The sequence below is a fragment of the Aquila chrysaetos genome, chromosome 16, assembly GCF_900496995.4.
Source record: "Aquila chrysaetos chrysaetos chromosome 16, bAquChr1.4, whole genome shotgun sequence".
Classification (NCBI taxonomy): Eukaryota; Metazoa; Chordata; class Aves; order Accipitriformes; family Accipitridae; genus Aquila; species Aquila chrysaetos.
In genome coordinates this window covers 11,656,935-11,676,112 of record NC_044019.1, presented here as the reverse complement: position 1 = coordinate 11,676,112, position 19,178 = coordinate 11,656,935, and the positions used below count along the sequence as shown (strand labels likewise).

The 19,178-nt window shown below is 43.8% G+C and overlaps 1 protein-coding gene across 14 annotated transcripts in view; it reads right to left on the bottom strand.

The window, feature by feature from the left end:
- BRSK2 (BR serine/threonine kinase 2) overlaps positions 1–19,178 on the bottom strand; it is a 327,520-nt gene that overhangs the window by 75,873 nt on the left and 232,469 nt on the right. For all 14 annotated transcript variants that reach the window (XM_030039921.2, XM_030039925.2, XM_030039923.2 and 11 more), the window contains exon 5: positions 10,019–10,135. In XM_030039921.2, coding sequence (XP_029895781.1) covers positions 10,019–10,135 — 117 coding nt within the window. The remainder of the gene's footprint in view (positions 1–10,018; positions 10,136–19,178) is intronic.

The window sequence follows — 19,178 nt, the reverse complement described above, 5'->3', positions numbered from 1 at the left end:
TGACTAAAAGAAGAGCAATGCCAGCACAACTTCCATACCTCACAGAAGTTTGTATGACTGAATTTTGACTGATGCTGGGATTTGTACGAGGCTTTAACCTTTTAGGGAAAAAGCTTCTATAGGAACAAAGAGCATGATGGCAAGATAATGAAATAAAGCTAAAGCAGTCAGTAGTGTTAATAAAATTGTTGCTTCTTGACTAAGCGGACGCTCATTTGGGGGACTTGCAGCATATTGCTGGCCACTGCTGGAGAGAAAGTTGAGGCCACATTGAGACACCGAATTACTTAATGTTATGTATGTGTTCCCAACCCTCTAAATTATTTTGTTCCCTGCGAATTTGCCTCTTTATAGCAATACAACAGCTACTCTACACCTGTTTTTTTCAATACCCCAAAGCCTTAACCACTAAAGAGTCGTATCACTGGACTAATGCATGATCTTACAAGCTTTTAGAAGACAAGTGAAATTATTCTTGTGAGAATGCTTAACTAGTGGTAGTGTCTTTTTTTCTTATCATAAAAATGGTGTATAGTGTACAGGTCATCCTTAAGGCATACACAAATCAGAATTAAGGAGCAGGACCAGAACTGGGACTGCAACCCGGGACTGGACAAGCACAGCCAACTGTCACCAGTGCTAGACTGCTTAGACAGAACAGTGGAAGAGGGAACTATGGAGCTGTAGGGAAGGTAGTACTGCAACTATAATTTGGAAAAAACATCAGATCATGGACATTCACTCAGTTTAGTCACCTCAGAATAGAAGGACCAGTTCTAACATGTTCTATATAAGTGAGTCACACTAGGTTTATTGGAAAACATATCGGGGGGTAACAAAAGAGTGAAGACACAATCTAGATAACTGTTGAGCTCCTGTCACTTAGCGTGTCAGAGTTTCTCGGTCTTGCATGCATTTTAGCTTCTGTCAGGTACGATGCTACCATTGCCTTTCCTACAGAAGGTGAGTCACGAAGACACACAGTACAATAAATGGCTACTGCAGGTGGTGTCTGTGGCTAAGCTAGAAACTTAAGCCAGACCTCTCAAATCCTGCACGGTATCCTGTACCATTCAGCATCATCCTTCAGCACAATACTTTTTGGGTGGCCATGCCATCTGGGGTGCACTGGAAGAGTCAGTGTCTCCATTTGCAGAGTGCTTCTGAGTTCTTATTTGAACATGATGACTCCAACAAAGATTTCAGAACTCTTAATTGTGGATGCTGAGCAATGCAACCACCTTGATAGCTTCCTGTGCTACCATCCTTGAAAAGAAGAATGTAAGTGTTGTGAAGAACCCAAGACAGGTATATACCTATTTATGTGTCCCACTAGCAAATGCACTTAAAGCATTTACCCTCCTGAGGTCAGCCAGAGTGCAGTGGAATCTGCTAGGTGTCTTACAAGGCACCACTGAAATTCTGCTAAAATCTAGGAGAGTGGGGGGAGAAAATGCTATAGTAAGTCCTTTGAACAAGTTGGATTGATTTGATCATTCAACAGATGCACTGCAACTGCCCAGAGAGCACAGGTTCCTGGCATAGCCATTCTGAATTCTTGCCAGCACACACTAGCTAGGTATCTGCAGCATTATCTTGGCTAACAGCTCTAAAAGGGATCCTCCGGCCAGCCAGAACCCATAGAAAACTCATTTCCATGCTGCCAATCACAGAGCAACTTCAGCTGCTTTAAAGAGAACACTCAAATTTAATCAAAAATCTATTTATCTTTCTACAGAGTCATGAATATTTCTTTGGCTCTTATCACTAATTATTCAATATACGTGTGTCAAGAGTAACATTGCCTGCCTCTTCCCCTAGGCCATCTCCTCATCATTTAGCTACATCTCTGTGCAGCAAAAGCCACAATCTGCCCTTGATAACAAATAAGTATATCGCTTATCAAGATCAAGAAGCAGTTGCTGCCTGTGGGTACTGCTGCAAAAAAAGCACCGATGTTGGCAGTGTTTATTTCAAGGGTGACGTGGATTTTCCCAGGCTAGTTTGTCTGGGGCAGGAAGAGCTCTCTGAATGGTCATTCACAGCTATGACTCTAGGACACAGTAATCTTATGGATCTTGGGGGACCTTAGCAAAGCATTTACATGGGATTTCAACCGGAGGAGATAAGCCAGAGTGCAATGGTGACATCTAGGACAGTCCTGGACAATTAAGTCAGGCATTCAGAAAGAAATGTATATATCCTTGATGTATCTATCCTGAACTTCATCTGAGAAACTAGAAAAGTAGTTCTTGATTTGGGCACATCAAGATACAGCACAGCTACTAGTAGATCTGAGACAACCAGGGCCACATCATCAGTGCAGATGAGATGTGCCTGTGACCTACAGGTCTCATTATGTAGGTAAGAGAGACCTGCACTGTGCACACACAAATCGACCGCCCATGTATGGTTTATCTGGGAATATACAGTAACTGCTTTTCCAGAGAAGCTGTTGGTTGATCCAAGAAGCACAGGGAAAGCTGTGTAATCCTACTCCACAGTGTGACAAATCCTGTGTTACACTGCCTGATGAGTTCCCAGGTCCCATCAAACATGCGTGTCCATGCCTGGGTCCTTTGGTCCCATGCCTTAAGATGGTACTATTTGGGGAAGAAGAAAAGCTTCCAGTGCCATTCCTTAGGCCTCACAGCTGGAGGCAGAGTTTCTGCAGAGAGGGAGGAACAAGAAGTCTCCTTCCCTCTGTTTTTCTTATGCATGAAGTTACCTTGATACAGAAGGTTGTACAGGTGCACGGAAGTCCTCCCACGTCTAGCTGTCTTTGCTGTTGCTCGGATGCTAGAGTCCCTTCTCCCCCACCCCATTAATCACAGTCTCCAAGCTGGCTTTCAGAGACAGAAGCTACCCACTAGCACAACGGCTGCCTTGTGCTTTCCCCCCATGCTGGGTAGCAAAGGGCTGAGATGAAGGGGAAAGCCAGAGGAGTAGCAAAATAGATAAAGGGAATTCTTCAGGAGAAGAACATACATTAGAGTATTCTGAGTGGAGAAAGTGACAGCCACAGATCACACAGAAAAATAAGACAGGGAGAGACTGAAGAAATGGTTCCAGTAGCAGCGGGTAGTTAAGGCTGCAGTGAAGGCAGTAGCTGTAGGTAAGGCTGCAATTAAGGCTGTAGCTGTAGTTAAGGCTGAATGCTGTTTTGCCATTAAAGCTTCAACTCAGTCCTTGTCGTGGTTTAACCCCAGCCAGCAACTAAGCACCACGCAGCCGCTCACTCACTCCCCCCCCACCCAGTGGGATGGGGGAGAAAATCGGGAAAAAAAAAACCAAAACCCGCGGGTTGAGATAAGAACAGTTTAATAGAACAGAAAAGAAGAAACGAATAATGATAATGATGACACTAATAAAATGACAACAGCAATAATGAAAGGATTGGAATGTACAAATGATGCGCAGTGCAATTGCTCACCACCCGCCGACCGGCACCCAGCTAGTCCCCCAGCCGCGATCCCCCGCCCCCACTTCCCAGTTCCTGTACTAGATGGGACGTCCCATGGTATGGAATACCCCGTTGGCCAGTTTGGGTCAGGTGCCCTGGCTGTGTCCTGTGCCAACTTCTTGTGCCCCTCCAGCTTTCTCACTGGCTGGGCATGAGAAGCTGAAAAATCCTTGACATTAGTCTAAACACTACTTAGCAACAACTGAAAACATCAGTGTTATCAACATTCTTCTCATACTGAGCTCAAAACATAGCACCGTACCAGCTACTAGGAAGACAGTTAACTCTATCCCAGCTGAAACTAGGACAGTCCTTTAGCTTTATATGAGAAAACTCAGCATCTAGCCCTCAGCCATCTTACAGCTGTTTACTCCTTAAGCACAATAACATTTTTGGGGAATCTGTAAATCAGTTCATTAATATATCAGTTCACATTATTAAGACTTGGAACCTTTAAGAGATCCTAATTTAAAAAATGAAACAGACCCCTGTATTAAAAGGGCATAAAGGTTGCAAAGTTAAGCTTTCAAAAGTTAAGAATTGCTAAAATAAAGCTTGAAGAGGTTATACTGTACTCTGCAGGTAAGTCGGGGTGGGGCAGTGAATCTGTTGCTGTCCCCAATGCCTCTGTCTTACTTGTGGCTGAAGTTGGAAAGTCTGTAGCAATGTGAGGGAACTTTAGTGTCATGGAGGACAAGCTTGTGATAGAGGCAGCTGATTGACATACTGGAGACTCAAACTCTCTCTCCACCCCTGCCACAGAATCCTTCTGTGAAAGAAAATGAACAGGTGCCTTAAACTGAGATGTTCACAGGTAATTATGAGTTGCAGGTTCCCCAGTTTCCAAAATCACAGTGCAACACATCCGAAGTTTGATTTACAGTATTTATAAGCACGTGGAGCAGCAGCTGCAGTCGGTAGGCTCTCTGCTCTCCAAGTAAAGGACTGTTATCAAGCACTGAGTGTTCTGAGATATGAGGCCCCAGAGCATCCAACTGCACACTCAAAACTGGTTGATAATTTTGAGTTTCACTTTGCAGAATCACGTGTCCTCATATAAATGGAGATAACCAGATCAATGTGGCAAACATAATATGAAAACAGTGTAATTAATATTTGTAAACCTAAGATACTACGAAGAAAATCATACCTAGTATTCATAGCAAGGCTTGAATGCAGTGATCAGAAATTATGAATGGATCCATAAAATGAATCATGAGGAAAAATCAAACATTAAATGGCTGTTTGTTCAAAAAACCACACCACCCAAACACCAAATGAGGCAAAGATTTGTTGGAAAAAAACTGTACAAGCTTGTAATTAATGGCCATATCCTAATGTGCATGGGCTAAGTTAATGCTATATTGGCAATCTTAACATTTTAAGCACATCTTAAATTCTCAGTGCTTGATTTTGCAGACTTAAAGCTCTTTTAACATACCTTGGGATGTATTATAGGTGAGGCTGGTATTAATGGTTATTAATAAAGTTGTCTGGTATTTCCCTTTATAATCCTCATTTTAAGTTGCCCATGACTTACCATCAATTTAACAACTTAACAACAATTTTCCGTGCTTGTCATCTGCCTCAGACTGGTTTCATGCTTGTGTGTGCCTGCGTGTTGTGTATGGGCCAAAACTTTTCCACCATCTAAGTCTAATCTAAATTAAATATTTTTTCCCATAAAAAAGGAAAATTTCTAGTATTCTCAACTGCAAAGGGAAAACTTGACTATTTGTTTGCATTCTCTAGAAAAATTTACTCAAACTGCCACTAGAAAACTGCAGTTTGCATTTACTAGCAGAAACACTCTAGAGCATCAGGATCAAAATTCTATTTGCATTGGTAACACTTCACAGAACAATTTTTCTACCTGAAACTGATACTATGAGCTGCTGTGGCTGGGGTTATCACAAGGTACCAAACTTTAATACAAAGTGAGTGCAAAACCAATGGGAAATAGATCCAGGACTGACAGCAACTGACTGGGACAACCAGGTAGGGTAAACTAGAGCTGGAACCTAGTGGAAAAGAGAAAAGGATCTGGGATTTGGGGCAAATACAGAGCAGAAATGACTGGGAGAAGTCAGCAAGACTAGAGTGCAAATCGGGGAAGGAGATGGGAACAGAGTGCTGGGAATGGAAGCTCTTGATGAGATAGAGTAAAAAGTACTAATTCTGGCATTTCCAATTTTAAGAGCCTAAATTTGCAAGCCTAACAATAACTGGATGTAGGACACTTGCATATGTTTTAGACAACATGCACACATTTATTATAAAGGGGAAAGAGTATGTGCAGCATCATGTCTTGTCATTAAAATCAGAAACAGTGCTTGGACACTGAGGTGTGTTGCAAATGAATATCGCTCTCCTGAATTATCTGCTTGTCACGGGTGTGCTGATACACCAAATACAGATGTAAGGGAATCAGGAACTAGATGATCTCTGCTAGCATTTCTAACAAACACACAGTGCATTGGTTGTTATAAATACCCTGAGCTCAAAAAGAGCCAGTAATCAGTCCTTAATGAGATTATGTGCTTTTTTTTTTTTTTTTTTTTTGATAGATCCAGGCAATCTGTGGGTCTGCAAAGTGTTGCTAGGAATTGCTAGGGAGAGCTGAGAGCAGAGGAATGGACTGTGCTGGGGTTGGAAGTTGCTGTTTTCCTCCATTATGCCACTGACAGGCACAAGGTTTTCTTCTCACTCTCAAAAAAGTCATGATCTGCATCGCTCTTCCCACATGCACACAGCTTTCTGGATCAGGCTAGGGGTTCCCTGTGGAGACACCAATATGGGGGAACTGTTGCATACAGTCAGTTAATTGTGGGGCTGTCAGCAGTGGTGTCAGTCTCCATACCGACTGCCTCTGCAGAGATCAGGTCTGGTGCTGGAGCGAGCTACATTTACACGTCAGCTCTGTCCTAGCTCTTGGTTGGGATAGAGAGATTTGGAGGCAGGCAGCACAGAGATTAGCACTGCTGTGGGTTCTCAGTCATCTGGCAGCTTGCAGGAATCTCCACCCACTAGGACTCAGTGATTTGAAGCTGTGATGAGTGAAACGGAGAGAAGTGAAGAGATGGCAAAAATTTACTTTGCCAGGTTTCTGTGAGGAGCAATGGGGAATTAGGAAAGATCTTTACAAACTCCCAAGAATTGTAACTCAACAGTATCTTCTTTCAATCCTTCATTTTAGCCATAAGCCCTCTTAGTTCAAGAAAAGGGAACAAGGTCCAGGGAATGCTCCAACACTTCCTACTTTTCCAAGACTCCTATAGAAATTACTGCAATTTATGTTCAGAGCAACTTGCGCACTGCAATGACTTGCTAAGATGGAGAACTGAAGCAGAGAAAGGTAAAGCGTCTTGTCCAAGACCACCCTGAATGCCTTCAGTAGAGGCAGAAGCCAAGCTCAGATCACCCGGGTCTCAGTCCTGAGGTTTAACTATAAGGCACTCACTCTTCTTGCCTAGTGACAATTCAGGATGGATTGGACAGTATCTACCATTCTGAAACACTGCAAGGCAGTGTGCTGGGAGGAATCGCTGTGAAAAGAGACAGGGGAGTGTCTCTGCATGCCATTGCCTGGATGGGTAAAGAGGAGTAAGAGCTGAAGAGATCTAAAATAATAGAAGCAGCATCCTACCGCACCTTCCGCTTCCTTCCTTTGCTGTTTGCTCACAGACGTCCCCCGTTCCTGGAGGAATGCAGAGACTCACTGCGTTACTTTGGCATTTCAAGGAGCATCTCTCTCCATGAGGCTGCCTTGCTGTGCAACTTCTGCAGTAAGTTGAGTTATTTCTGCAAACCCTACACACAGCTCCTCTTCCCTTCAAGGGTCTAAAGACACATGTTTAAAATTATGGCTTATTCTTCTGTGCTTTGTATATGCAAGATTTGCGCAATAGATATTTCCAGTAATGGAGATTCATTACGATCAAGACCCAATGGGCAGTCTGTCAGTGACAAATTATGTCAATGAAACAGCAAGTCCATCCTTACCTCCCTCTCCTACACAGACACAACCGGATTGAACTTTTATTGTTTTCTCCAGGTAGCCATCAGTGCTACAGAAAACTGTGCAGATCTAAGGAGTAGCTCTCAGAAAACACTGACTCTGAGGTAGGCAATACAGCATACTTTAGCCTACGTGATTATCTTCAGGAGGCCAGTCAAGGCTCTGTGGTGACCTAAAGCCTACCCAAACTTTGGACTAAACTTAGCAAGTCACTTGTGACAGCAAAGAATTTTTGACTGCACGCTAACCGCTCTGCTGTACTGACAAAGTTAGCTGCATCACACAGCTCAACCCCATCTGATCCTCCCACTCTGACTGACAGAAATACCTGGAGACTCCTTGCGTGACTGTCAATGGAAATGTTACAGTTTCATCTCATTATCAGTGTTCACAGCACAGATAAAACCATTCTGGAAATTAACTTCTGGCTGCATGGAGGAGCATCTTATTAAAGCTCAGTATCTCAGCCATGATTCACTCTGTTTTGTTCCTTTTCATGCTGGCTGAAAGTACCAGCTACAAGGGTAGGTAAAACTGTTGCCTTGAAAAGCTCTGAGGTTACTCTGTGTGCTCCAAGGGAAAGGGAGTCATAACTGGATTGCCTTTCTTTGTGAACAGTGTGGCATATTGTTATTATATTCCTTCCTTCCTTCCTCCCTTCACCCCCCAAACCAGAGAGATCACAAGACACCAGTATCAACCATGCTGGGCTCCATGCCAGGAGAATTAATGAAGTGGTGTAATAGCTCACACGGAGGCCTAGTGATTGGCACCACACTTAAAATGCATCTGCAAGGCAGGAGATCACAGCATTGCTGCTGTGTTCTGTTTATTACAGGCACATCTCTTCCGTTCCATTGATTTTTTTATTAGCACGTTTTAAGGCTGCAATGTGGGGGCTGGCTCTGCTTGAAGCATGGAGGTTTGAATTCCAGCACAGCTTATGGAAAGGAAGTCTCCCTTTGAGACTCTAGACCTGGATGACAGAGCCTGATGCTAACAAGGACTGGAACCCTACCGAGAGGTTCCTGAGGAGTTTGAAAAATCCTACAGGGCAATGTGAGACTGGGTTGGCTTTTATACTTCCTCTTGGTTTTTTTCATGGAAGGAAGGGGGAAAATTTTATCTAAAGAGTATAGAGGCTTTGTGGGTAACTGGAGGGAGGACTTTATTTCCTCATCGAGAGGGGAGGTTTGAAAGCAGCTGAAAGCAACAGATGTGCAAACTCATAGCTCCTTGCTTTTCATCTGTGCTGCTAAGAGGTCAAATCTTGACTTGACATGGACAGGAAGGAACATGTGGGTCTCAGTGTACTCATCAGCCAGCATTCGATCACATCATGAACTTCAAATAATTTTGCTATCCATTATTCATGACTTGGAAAGCAGAGCCGTTCAGCTCAGGACTGAGAGGCAGTGGCTGGGCTGTACAGGGAACCACGATGGCTCCACGTCTACCCTGAACTACCTTGGCTCAGAGCACAGACTAAAAAAACATGGACTGTAATCAGCTGAGGACAGGGCTGGGCTGGAGTTATCAGATTCACACTACCAAAGGCCAGGAAGAGTAGGTCTGTATGGGAGGAGGTGGAAATCCGCTGGTACTGCCTGCAACTCCAGTTTCTGAGTTTGCTGTTATAAAAATTCAGACACAGGTAAAAGCTAGCATACTGGGCCCAGCCTGAAGCAGCTTGATGCAGCTGCTGCCCTTGCCACAGCTCACTGTGGCAGCCCCCCCCCAGTCAACAGAGTGCCAAGCCATAGCTGGGGTCGGGGGGGGGGGGGGCGGTGCATGGTGCAGTGGTGTCCCTAGAGGCAATGGTGATGAGAGGGCATTGCCCCCAGAGAGCACGTCCTGTCCCCTGCCAGGCACCTGGGCTTTGCTCAGCTGTTGGGCTTATTGCTGGCTCCCTTGGAAATTCTTAGAAAGCTCTTGCTGGCAATTGAATTGCCATGGAAATGTTTTTAGATTCCCCCTGCAATATTCCTCCAAACAGTCTCCTTTGTATCTGCATTCATGCGCTGCTAGTAATTGCAAAGGACCCTGCTGCCTCCCTGTCAATCCTGCATGTGAGCCGTAACGAAGCAGTGTAGAGCATGAACAGGAAGAGCTGCAAGAAGGCAGCCTAATCAGGACATGCAAATTCCATTTCAAAACCCCTAGATTCATTTTTTTTCACCCCCTGATATTTTTAAAGCCTCTTCCTAAACCAGCCAACACTACTGCTTTCAATTCTCAAAAATTATATGGCCAGTGAAAGCAAACACACCAGCGTATGCAGATGAATCCAAATCTGAAAGCCTTGATTTTTAAATTCCTATGTGACACCTGCAGAGACCTGCTTTTCACTGTAAAGCACTTAAAAACCCTTCTTTTAGCTATCTTATACACTATGTGCATCATATCAATTTATTACCTTGCTGAGAAATAACAATGCACAGTGTAAGTCTGCAGGTCTTTATTGAAACCCTTACTATAGACAACTTTTACGTCTGGAATCTATCACTGATTTTTGCAACATGTTCTGAGACACTCACCCACAACTGGTTTCTAACAAGCTGTCCCCAACCTGCAGCGATGCCATCCCAAAGTCTGCTATCCGAATGTTGTTCTTTTCATCCAGCAGTAGGTTTTCTGGTTTTAAGTCCCTGTGGCTGTAAAGAGAGGATCAAAATGTGAGTTAAATTATCCACGACAGCTTTCCCACTCCAAAACTTGTTCTTTAGCCAGCATAGCATCGAACCTATTATATTTTAATTGATTTCATTTTTTTTTCCTGTCCCAGGCAGGAGAACACACATATCCAAGATCCAATCTCTGCAATACTCTAGACCGTATTCCAAATGCCCACTCCTGATGAATGCAAGGCTTGAACCCGCAGTGCCCTGACAGGAAATGAACATCTTCAACTTCCAGTGATACCAGCACAATCTGAGGGAGAGACTGAGAGAAATAGGTAGGAGGAGAATTTCAGCTTGGCTTTAGGGCTGATATACTCCATCACATGCCAGCTCCTTAAGGTAGGAGGCAACACCATCAATATATTCTGTCAACAACAGAAAACAAAATGAGTGATATCTAGAGAAAAAAAAATCCTTGGTGTAAAAGCTACTGCAAAAAGCCCCCATTAGGAGTTGTTTACATAGACATATTGCTTTGAAATAATTTGGGGTAATTAGCTCTGATGGAGAAATACCTTCAACTCAGCACTGCTTGTAACTGAGGATGCCAGCAGTGGGAAGGAAGAGAGAAGATTCCCTCCCTTCCATCAAAGCTAAATTCTCCTATTATTTGGCAACATGGGAAGAGCCAGGCAGCCATGATCTTCAGGATGGCAACTCCTGCTTTAAATCAAAGGTATCATATATTGACTAATTTATTAATCTCCATTACCCACAGCCAACACCAATGTGCACCCATGTCTGCTTCTTAGTACTCAAGTGCTTTTGTACAACTATCACATTTACCTGATTTTATATCCAAAGACAAAAACCTTGCACAAAATTTGTCATGGCTTCCCTTTTTTTCCTTTTTATTTGCAACTCTTGAACAGTCACAGAGATGAGAGAAGCACTTTAGGCAGACGAAAGAAGCAGCTCTTTTCTTGTTTTTGCTTGTAAGTAGGCAAAATGAGTCTTTGATGTCTTGCTAATAAAAGGTCCAAATACAAGCACTCAAACCTTGCAGGCAGAATGGCCAGCTTTGGTGGCCGGTCAGAACACAAACCTGTGGGAAATGGCCAGCCGACAACACATGCGAGTGTCTGGCGAACAACAGTCATTTGCAACAGTGGTTCACTAAAACAGCTTACCCTGACCAGAAACTGAACTCAGCAAAAGAACCAGCGTTGGGATAGTCTAGTCCTGTGACACCCATAATGGAAGGCAGCCTTATCTTGATGCCATTTCCTCTTCACTTTTTAAGACATTCCTCTAGCTATCCTCATGCATGCAACTGTAATTCTACCTCTATACCACTGTAAAGGAGGACAGTCTCTACCCTCTCAAAGAAACATGAGAGGCATGACAATGTCCTGGAAATGATCTCTGATCTGAAGTCTGAAATGATCAATTAGAGACAACTTGTAAATAAGGCAGGTCAATTCTATGCAAAACCGGAGCACACTGTAACAGGACACCTGGGGAGTGTAACAGATACTTCCAAAGGAGACTTCCAGCAAAATAGCGCACAAAGCAGGTACTGGTCATTTACCTTATCACTGAGTCCTATGATTCCTTGCCCCTCACTTTTTAAAGAGCATAAAATTTGGTCTCCAATCTTGTATAAACATGATGAACGCTGTGTGTTAAAGTGGCCTTGTTAACCATGGGCAAACAATCCGGTAGATAATGGAGCAGCATGATTCAGATTTGTGCATATTTTCATCTGACAAAGGAAAAGGTGCTTTATCAAATCTTTCTCATATAAATCAAAGTTTCGAGGTAACTGGAGACAGAAGACTTATTAGCCATAAAATAACTATCAAGATAGTCATACCTAGTTGACAAAAAAGCAGGAGATAAGTGACAAGGAAACGTTCCAGAGGCAGTGAATGACCAGTTAACGGCCAGGAAAAGAAACCCTGAATGCGATCATCAAGGACAGCAGTCCTGGACAAAGGCAAGATCATCAACATCTGCCAAATCTGAACATGCTCCAGCCCCAGAAGTGAAATGGAGTAAAGAGCCCACAGTCCTCAGGGAAGCTGGGAAAGCTGGACACTAACGAGACAGTAGTGTGTGATTTAATCTTTCCTCCAGCAACATCCTGGACAGTTCTCATCTTACAACTGGTTTCATTAGCAGGGTGCTGGGAAGACCTCATCTGACTGGGGAGATGCATTGAAGTTCTCCTGTCTGAGGACTAGGGCTCAGTGGCAAGTAACAGCTCCCTGTAAAGTAAGCGGTGCTTGTTTGATGCTGTAAAACAAGAAACATCCCCACAGCTCAAGTTGTGTGCGTGTTCTCCTACTGTGCATGGTTTTTCAGTGGCTATGGTTGTTTTTCAGTCTTAGCAACTGCTCCTGTCTGACTGCTGAGCAGGTACATGGTGTAGAAGCTGAGGGTGCTGCTGCCCATGCCTGTTCCACTGTTTGTGTGCTGGCTGATACCATTCATACATGTTCAGTTTATAGCAGGCATACTGCTGACGTATGCCTTTTGTACCTAAAAATTGAAATTCCTTGCTTATCCTAAAATCATGTATTTTTTTTAGAGAGAAGAAAGAGAACTTGAAGGAATGATCAAGGCAGAGCATGACCTAAGCACAGGACATCCACAAGTGTTTCTCCAGCCTGGATACATGCTCACTATAAAACATCTTATATTATTTCAGGAAAATGGTGCAGCTAAAGGAAATGCAAAAATGCTCCCCTTCCATGCCTCAAAGCTACCAGCCTTAGCAGACCTGCCACAGGCCCTGGCTGGAGCAGAATGTATGTGAACCTTGAACCAGCTCCACTCCCACACCACTGAGAGGTGGTGAAAGGGAAGGGACAACACATTTGAAAATGAGTACAGTATTCATTGGTGGAAAGGAGTCTCTTTCTCCCCATTTCATCCTGTCTTCCCATCAGCTGGGATCCACAACACAGACAGTTTTAGGCCTGGGTTGTTAGGGAGGATCAAGTGGAAAAATGAGATTCCGATGAAGTGGCAAACATATTCAGGGTTTTTTTGGAGAGCCACTGCAAGAGAGAGAGGAAAAAGGGGGTGCCACCATCCACATTCCAAACGTGGAGTAAGCTTCACCTCACTGTGCTGTGCAATGCTTTTCCATGAATGATCAGCCTACATGGGCTGATGGTGGTCTTCAGGCAGAGGTCCTGACCCACCTCCCAGAGAGCATTTTGAAAGCCTTAAGTTGGGACCTGGGGATTCACAGGACTGGGATAGTATGTGTGAAAGGAAATCTGGAGTGGCAACAGACCTTAAAGTTTTTTTTTTTTTTTCTCTCTCCAGACACTCACCAAAATAAAACCAAGAAAAATGATCAGCTCTTCACTATAGCCCACTGAGCAGAAAGGAGAGTGTGGACTCTGGTGAGAATAGTTACATTCTTTGCTGTCTGGGCCCTAAAATACAAGAACTGTCATACCGCAGTTTTGCATCTCTCTGACCCTTCTCCATCCCTCTTTCAACATAGTCCCTAGTGCCCAGTATAGATGGTTAGCATAGGAATTTCATGGCAGCCTGAGTATTTTTTTGTATTGTGGCAGCACTCTTCTCAGACACCAGGGTGCCAGTGGGATCAGGCAGTGCTTGCACATTCAACCACAAGAGAATTTTATGCCACAATGAAAATTTTCTTCTAGCTGAAACATTTCTCTGCTATCCATCCTTGGACCACTTTGAATTTGCCAAGGCAGCATCCGGGGGATAGAAGTCAGGCCAGGAGTCTGCACCAGAGTGGCAGAACCAGCACCACTGCCACTGGGATTGAGACTTCCTCTCTGCATTTGCATTTCCCATCTTCCCATTGCCAGCTTTTCAAATGCCAGAAGGAAGGCAGAGGAACATATGGGAATAGGGAAGGCTTGTTATAATTTACCTAAGAGCCCAGCAGCCCGGACAGCCTCATGCATTCATATTTGGAAAGAATTCTCTTGTGCCAAAATGAAACAAAACAAAACAAAACAAAAATCCCACTGTATGTGGTAATTACTTGGCATTAATGGAACATTGCAGAGTAAATGCATTTAATTTGGTCCCATTCCAGCTGATCTCTCCGGCTCTCCATGTCTTATATGACCGCATCAACTCCTCTCTCTGCAGGTGAACAGAGGACTCATTACCCTTTTGTTGTTCTAAAGGCTCTAAAGCTGTAGGGGCTTTATCACATGGCTGGGAAATCAGAAAAGAAAGCAGCTTCTTTATTGACAAACACGGCAAACTCTCCTATTGAGCCCTGCATATGCTGAGAAAGAATATGAAAGAGAAATGCAGCACTGCAGAAGAAGTCAGTGTAATCCTGATCTAGGGTGGTCACAGACTCCCAGAGCTCCTCAACTAAGACAACAGAGCAAGAAGTTAGCACCAGGAGCCTGCATACAGCAGGCTTTTGAAGGGAGAGTGTGTTAGTGAAAGGGAGCCATTAAACAAGCCATGACGGGGGAGCATACACTGTCAGACTCTCTGCAATGTCCCTCTTTTACAGATTACAACAAAGGCTTTACAATTCCCTTGCAGCACAAGATGGATACAGAGAGAAGTCTGAAAAAATTGTCCCATGGAAAAGGCACAGTTCTTGGAGGTTTTGCACAGAAAATGAAGGCATACATATGCGTTAACATGTTCCAGCTTCCCACTTACACGCTGGCCATGCTTGCTTTCTGGCTGCTGCCACAGATGCTATTCAGACAGCTCCTCTAGCTCCCTCCATTGCTTTCCTAGTCCATCCTCCTGCTCTGGGAATAGCCCCGTATCTGTACTGCAGGCAATTGTAGCATACAGAAAAAAAGAGAAGTAAAACACTCTCTCCCTCTCACCCAGGGTTGGTGGAAGGTTTTTGGTTTAGGGACAGACTCCAGATCTTGGATTCGCCTGGCACAAGATGATGAACTAACCCATTATTTTAAAGTGATTTTTGAGCTGAAACGTTCATATCAGTTTCTATGACAACTCATTGTAGGTCACAGATTTCTAACCCAAGAAACCTCCTAATTGGAGTAGTTGCAGGTCATTTGTACAAATCAAATTGTTGGCTACTTTGCAAATGCTTTTCTTACTGACCCCAAACTCCCAGAAGGGCCAGACCACAGAATAATTGTTCTGCAGTATGCCTCTTAAAAGTGCCTGATGTGATGGAAATAATTTATCAGTAATAATTAATAGTATGAGAAGCAATATTTTTCATTTCCATGAGCAGAAAAAACCTTTCATCTTATTTTCTCTTGCTTCTGCAAATCAGATCCGAACATGTAACTTTTATCTACCTACAGAAGAATCTTTGTTTAGAGCCATGGTTGCTATGCTCAAATTTAGTAAGTTTTCACAGAATTCTGCAGAACAAGTAAATTTAGTTATAGCTAGGAAAAAGGACAACATCTATAAACATATTAGGAGACCATCAGAAGGGTTTGTATGCATAAACCCTTACTTGCTTTTTAACAATTATTTCCATTGATCTATTAAAACATATTACTTCTCCCTACCAGCCTCACCTCAAAACATATATTCCATGTATTTCAAAGCCAGAACAGACTGTCAGGCCTGATCACCACTGCTGTACTTGCCAGGGGACGTTACCTGGTTATGCTTACGATAAGACTATGCCATTTTTGAGTTTCCAGTGGCTTACAAAAAGAAGTAAACTTACAAAAATACATGTTCTCTGACTTTAGCTGAGGTCATAACTTTGCCTTTGGCATTGCAACTGCTGTACTTGATGGGTTTTCTCTGGTTCCCTGCACAAGGCAAAATTCCTCACTGTTTTAGAGTGAGTCTCAATCACAGATCTGAAACTCTTGGATTCAGGCTATGATTGGTGAATCTCAGCTCTCAACAAGGGAGAAAGGCATCTTTCTCACTTCTGATGGTCTGAAAGAAAACTTGAAAACCTAAAGACTCAAGGACCAGAAAAAAAAAAACAACCAGAAACCAACCTTATTAAGTTCCACAATTTCTAGACCAGTTTCACATTTGGAAGCCTTGAGTCATGATTTCAAAGTGTCCAGCTGCTGCAGTCTTAAGTGTTTGACAGACCATCCCTGCAGAACACCACAGCATGCTCCTAATAAATGAAGCAAGGCAGAGCAGGGGTCATGAGGAGGGTGGCACTACCTGACAGAACATGGCACCTGGCATTCTTCGGCTTTCTCTGTTTCTCAAAGACACCCCAGATTTCTCCCTAAAAGCATGCTTCCTTTACTGACAGTGCTCTGCAGCTCCTGCCTGCAGGAATATACCAGAGATTTTGGCACTACTGCTGTGAAATCTTGAAGCGTTATTTTATGAGGAGCCTTTCCCCCTCCTGCACTGACGGGAAGAACACAAGGCAAAGTCAAACAAAGCTCTTATTCATTGCCTCAGCACTCTAAGTCACACCCCCCCATGCCTACGCATGCATACACAGACACACTTCAGCAAGAGCCTTGTGCGTACTCAAGCAAGCACAGCCCCAGGCAATGAAAGGAGAAAGGGCCCTCATAATTGTCATTTATCAATATTCATAAAGAACCCGCCTTAACCCCTCTTGTGCATGCTCAGTAAAAAAAACACGAAATGAAACCCAACCAAAATAAAAATAAAATGAAATAATCATCTTGCTGTTCATTACCGCAGGGGATTTCCTCTCAATGTCACCACTGCCCTGTGCAGTAATTGGCATTATCTGTTATCTCTGAAGCCATAATAAGGTTTGCCACGGGGCATTTTCTGTAATCATATTTTTATTTGTCAGCTTGTGAGATACTGACACCAAATATGAGCTTGACCAAAGCAAAAACCCAACACACACAAAATACGCACGCCGCCAATCCCAGCTCTTGCCGGTGATGTCACACGCAGCCAATGAGGCGCCCGCCAGCTCTCCTCGCCCAGCTCCCACCCTCTGTTGGCGATGCAGCATTCCCTCGCTGGAGATAAAAAAGACACTTCCTGAGGAAAGCAAGGATTTGTGACCTACCCTGATACGTGCTCCTGCGCTGCTTCTGACAGAAGATATAGTCGGCACTGAATTAGCTGAGAGCTCTGCCACAGTATGGAGGCAGGATATTCAAAAGGGACTATTGATTTGGGGCACCCAGCTGAGACATCTGAAAGGCCCTGAATTTCGGAGAGCAGACACCCACCATTAGGTGAATGGCAGCTTAGGAGAAAAACATCAGTTATGTCCAAAGAAAACTTCCTAGGCTAGGATAGTCTTACACTGATGTCCAAGGAACCCCAGGTTCCTCTGCCATTTCTTGCACCACTACTGCTGGTGTCTGCTCTGGGCACTGCAGCATGGTGCAGAGCCCTCAGAGCTAGCACAGAGGAAGAGCTGGAAGCAGAAGCAAGAATGCTGCATCACTGAGCTAACCGCTCGGCTTGCCAGCTCAGGCAAAGCAGCAGAGTAACACAGATACACTGTTTGCAGGATCCCACATAATGCCTCTGCATGGTGCTGTCTGTCTGCACCCACGGTTGCCTGTGGGTCCCTAGCACAGCACAGCGCTATGTACACAGAAAAGTCCGTAGAGAACCCTACAGTGGGTTACCTATAAGCTTTCCCCCATGGCCAACCTGTACCACAAAACCCCGTAAGTGACTGCACCTCGGATTGAGGTACATCAAATATTCCCCCACTGTTCCCATTAAATAAAATAGGAACAGAAAGCTCCTACTTTTTTAAAACAACACACAAACAGACTCAAGCTCCAAGCCTACTCTGCTTCCTTGTCTGAGCTGCTTGTTTGAAAACACCTCTCAGACACGGGCAATCTCTCCACACAGTAGCAGTAGAAGCCTTTTACTGACAGGAGGATTGGGGAATTCTTTCTGATTCTTTGATCCGGGAATCCTGGTGCATCAATACATTTTGAGCAGTGAAAGCTGAATGTGGTTACGTACTGCTGTGAAAGTAAGCCACAGATATTTCACAGTGTTTTGGGAGGTACAGGCAGAAGATGGGACAATGATACGGGGCTGGGGATACCAGGCTATCAACCTATTCTGCCGGTAGGTTAGAGGCACCCACATTTAGTCATTAACCAAAGCAGAAGCCTTCATTTTTCAACATGGTCATAACTGGATAACCTGGCTGATGAGATGATTTGTCATTTCACTGCCCCATAACAGGACAAGGTCAGGCTTCATTGCTTAGGAAAGCACATTAACTTTTACACTCACACACATGCACACACATATACATATGCATGCTCTGATTTTCAAAAAGGGTTTAATGATAAGTGTCCAGAATACAACACAGAGCCTAATATAACACAGACCACACAAGTCTCAGAGTGACCTGGAGAGAGGGAGAGCTTATGATTTACTGCTAACTAACTCGGCACTAGATGCTAGTCAAGCGGGAGTTGGCAAGGAGACAGGGGATTTACTTCTAAAGACGACTACTGTGCACAAACCAGTACGTTTAACAGAGGAAAATGGATTCCTCAAGAGAGACATGCACTCTGCCTTGGAAATTCCACATTTCGTTAAACCTGCAGAGGTTCTTGTCTGTCTGACAGCATCACCACAATCCTCACTCAGTTTATTAAAGTCTGCCATATCAAGAGATATCCATCACAAGCCCAAGGGACTAGTATGTATGTGTATATATGCATGCTTTCATGGAAACTTCTATCCCAACAGAGATTCATATTTCTCTGGAATATCCATTTGGAAGAGTAATTAATTTCTCTTCAGCTGTACTTAAACATTTTTTAATCTTTTTGGATTGGGTGTCTAAGTGTTAAGCCAAGTAGGGAACAGAAACATGTATGTATGCAATCCACCAGTGGTTACACTGCCCAGTGTACATAAAGAATGAGAGCTGTACAACCTATCACAGATTATGCTAATTATAAGAAGGCCATGATCACTCAATCCAGTTGATTAGCAGGGAGGAAAAATTGTGGAATTCACAGAATAAAACTTGTCAGAGGTCTCTGCCAACAGAGAAAACTTAGATCCTCTAGTTAGGGCACGCAACCTGTTCTTGGCTCCTATGGGAATTTCTCTGACTATTGTAACCCTGCCTGGGCCAGGTAGGCCT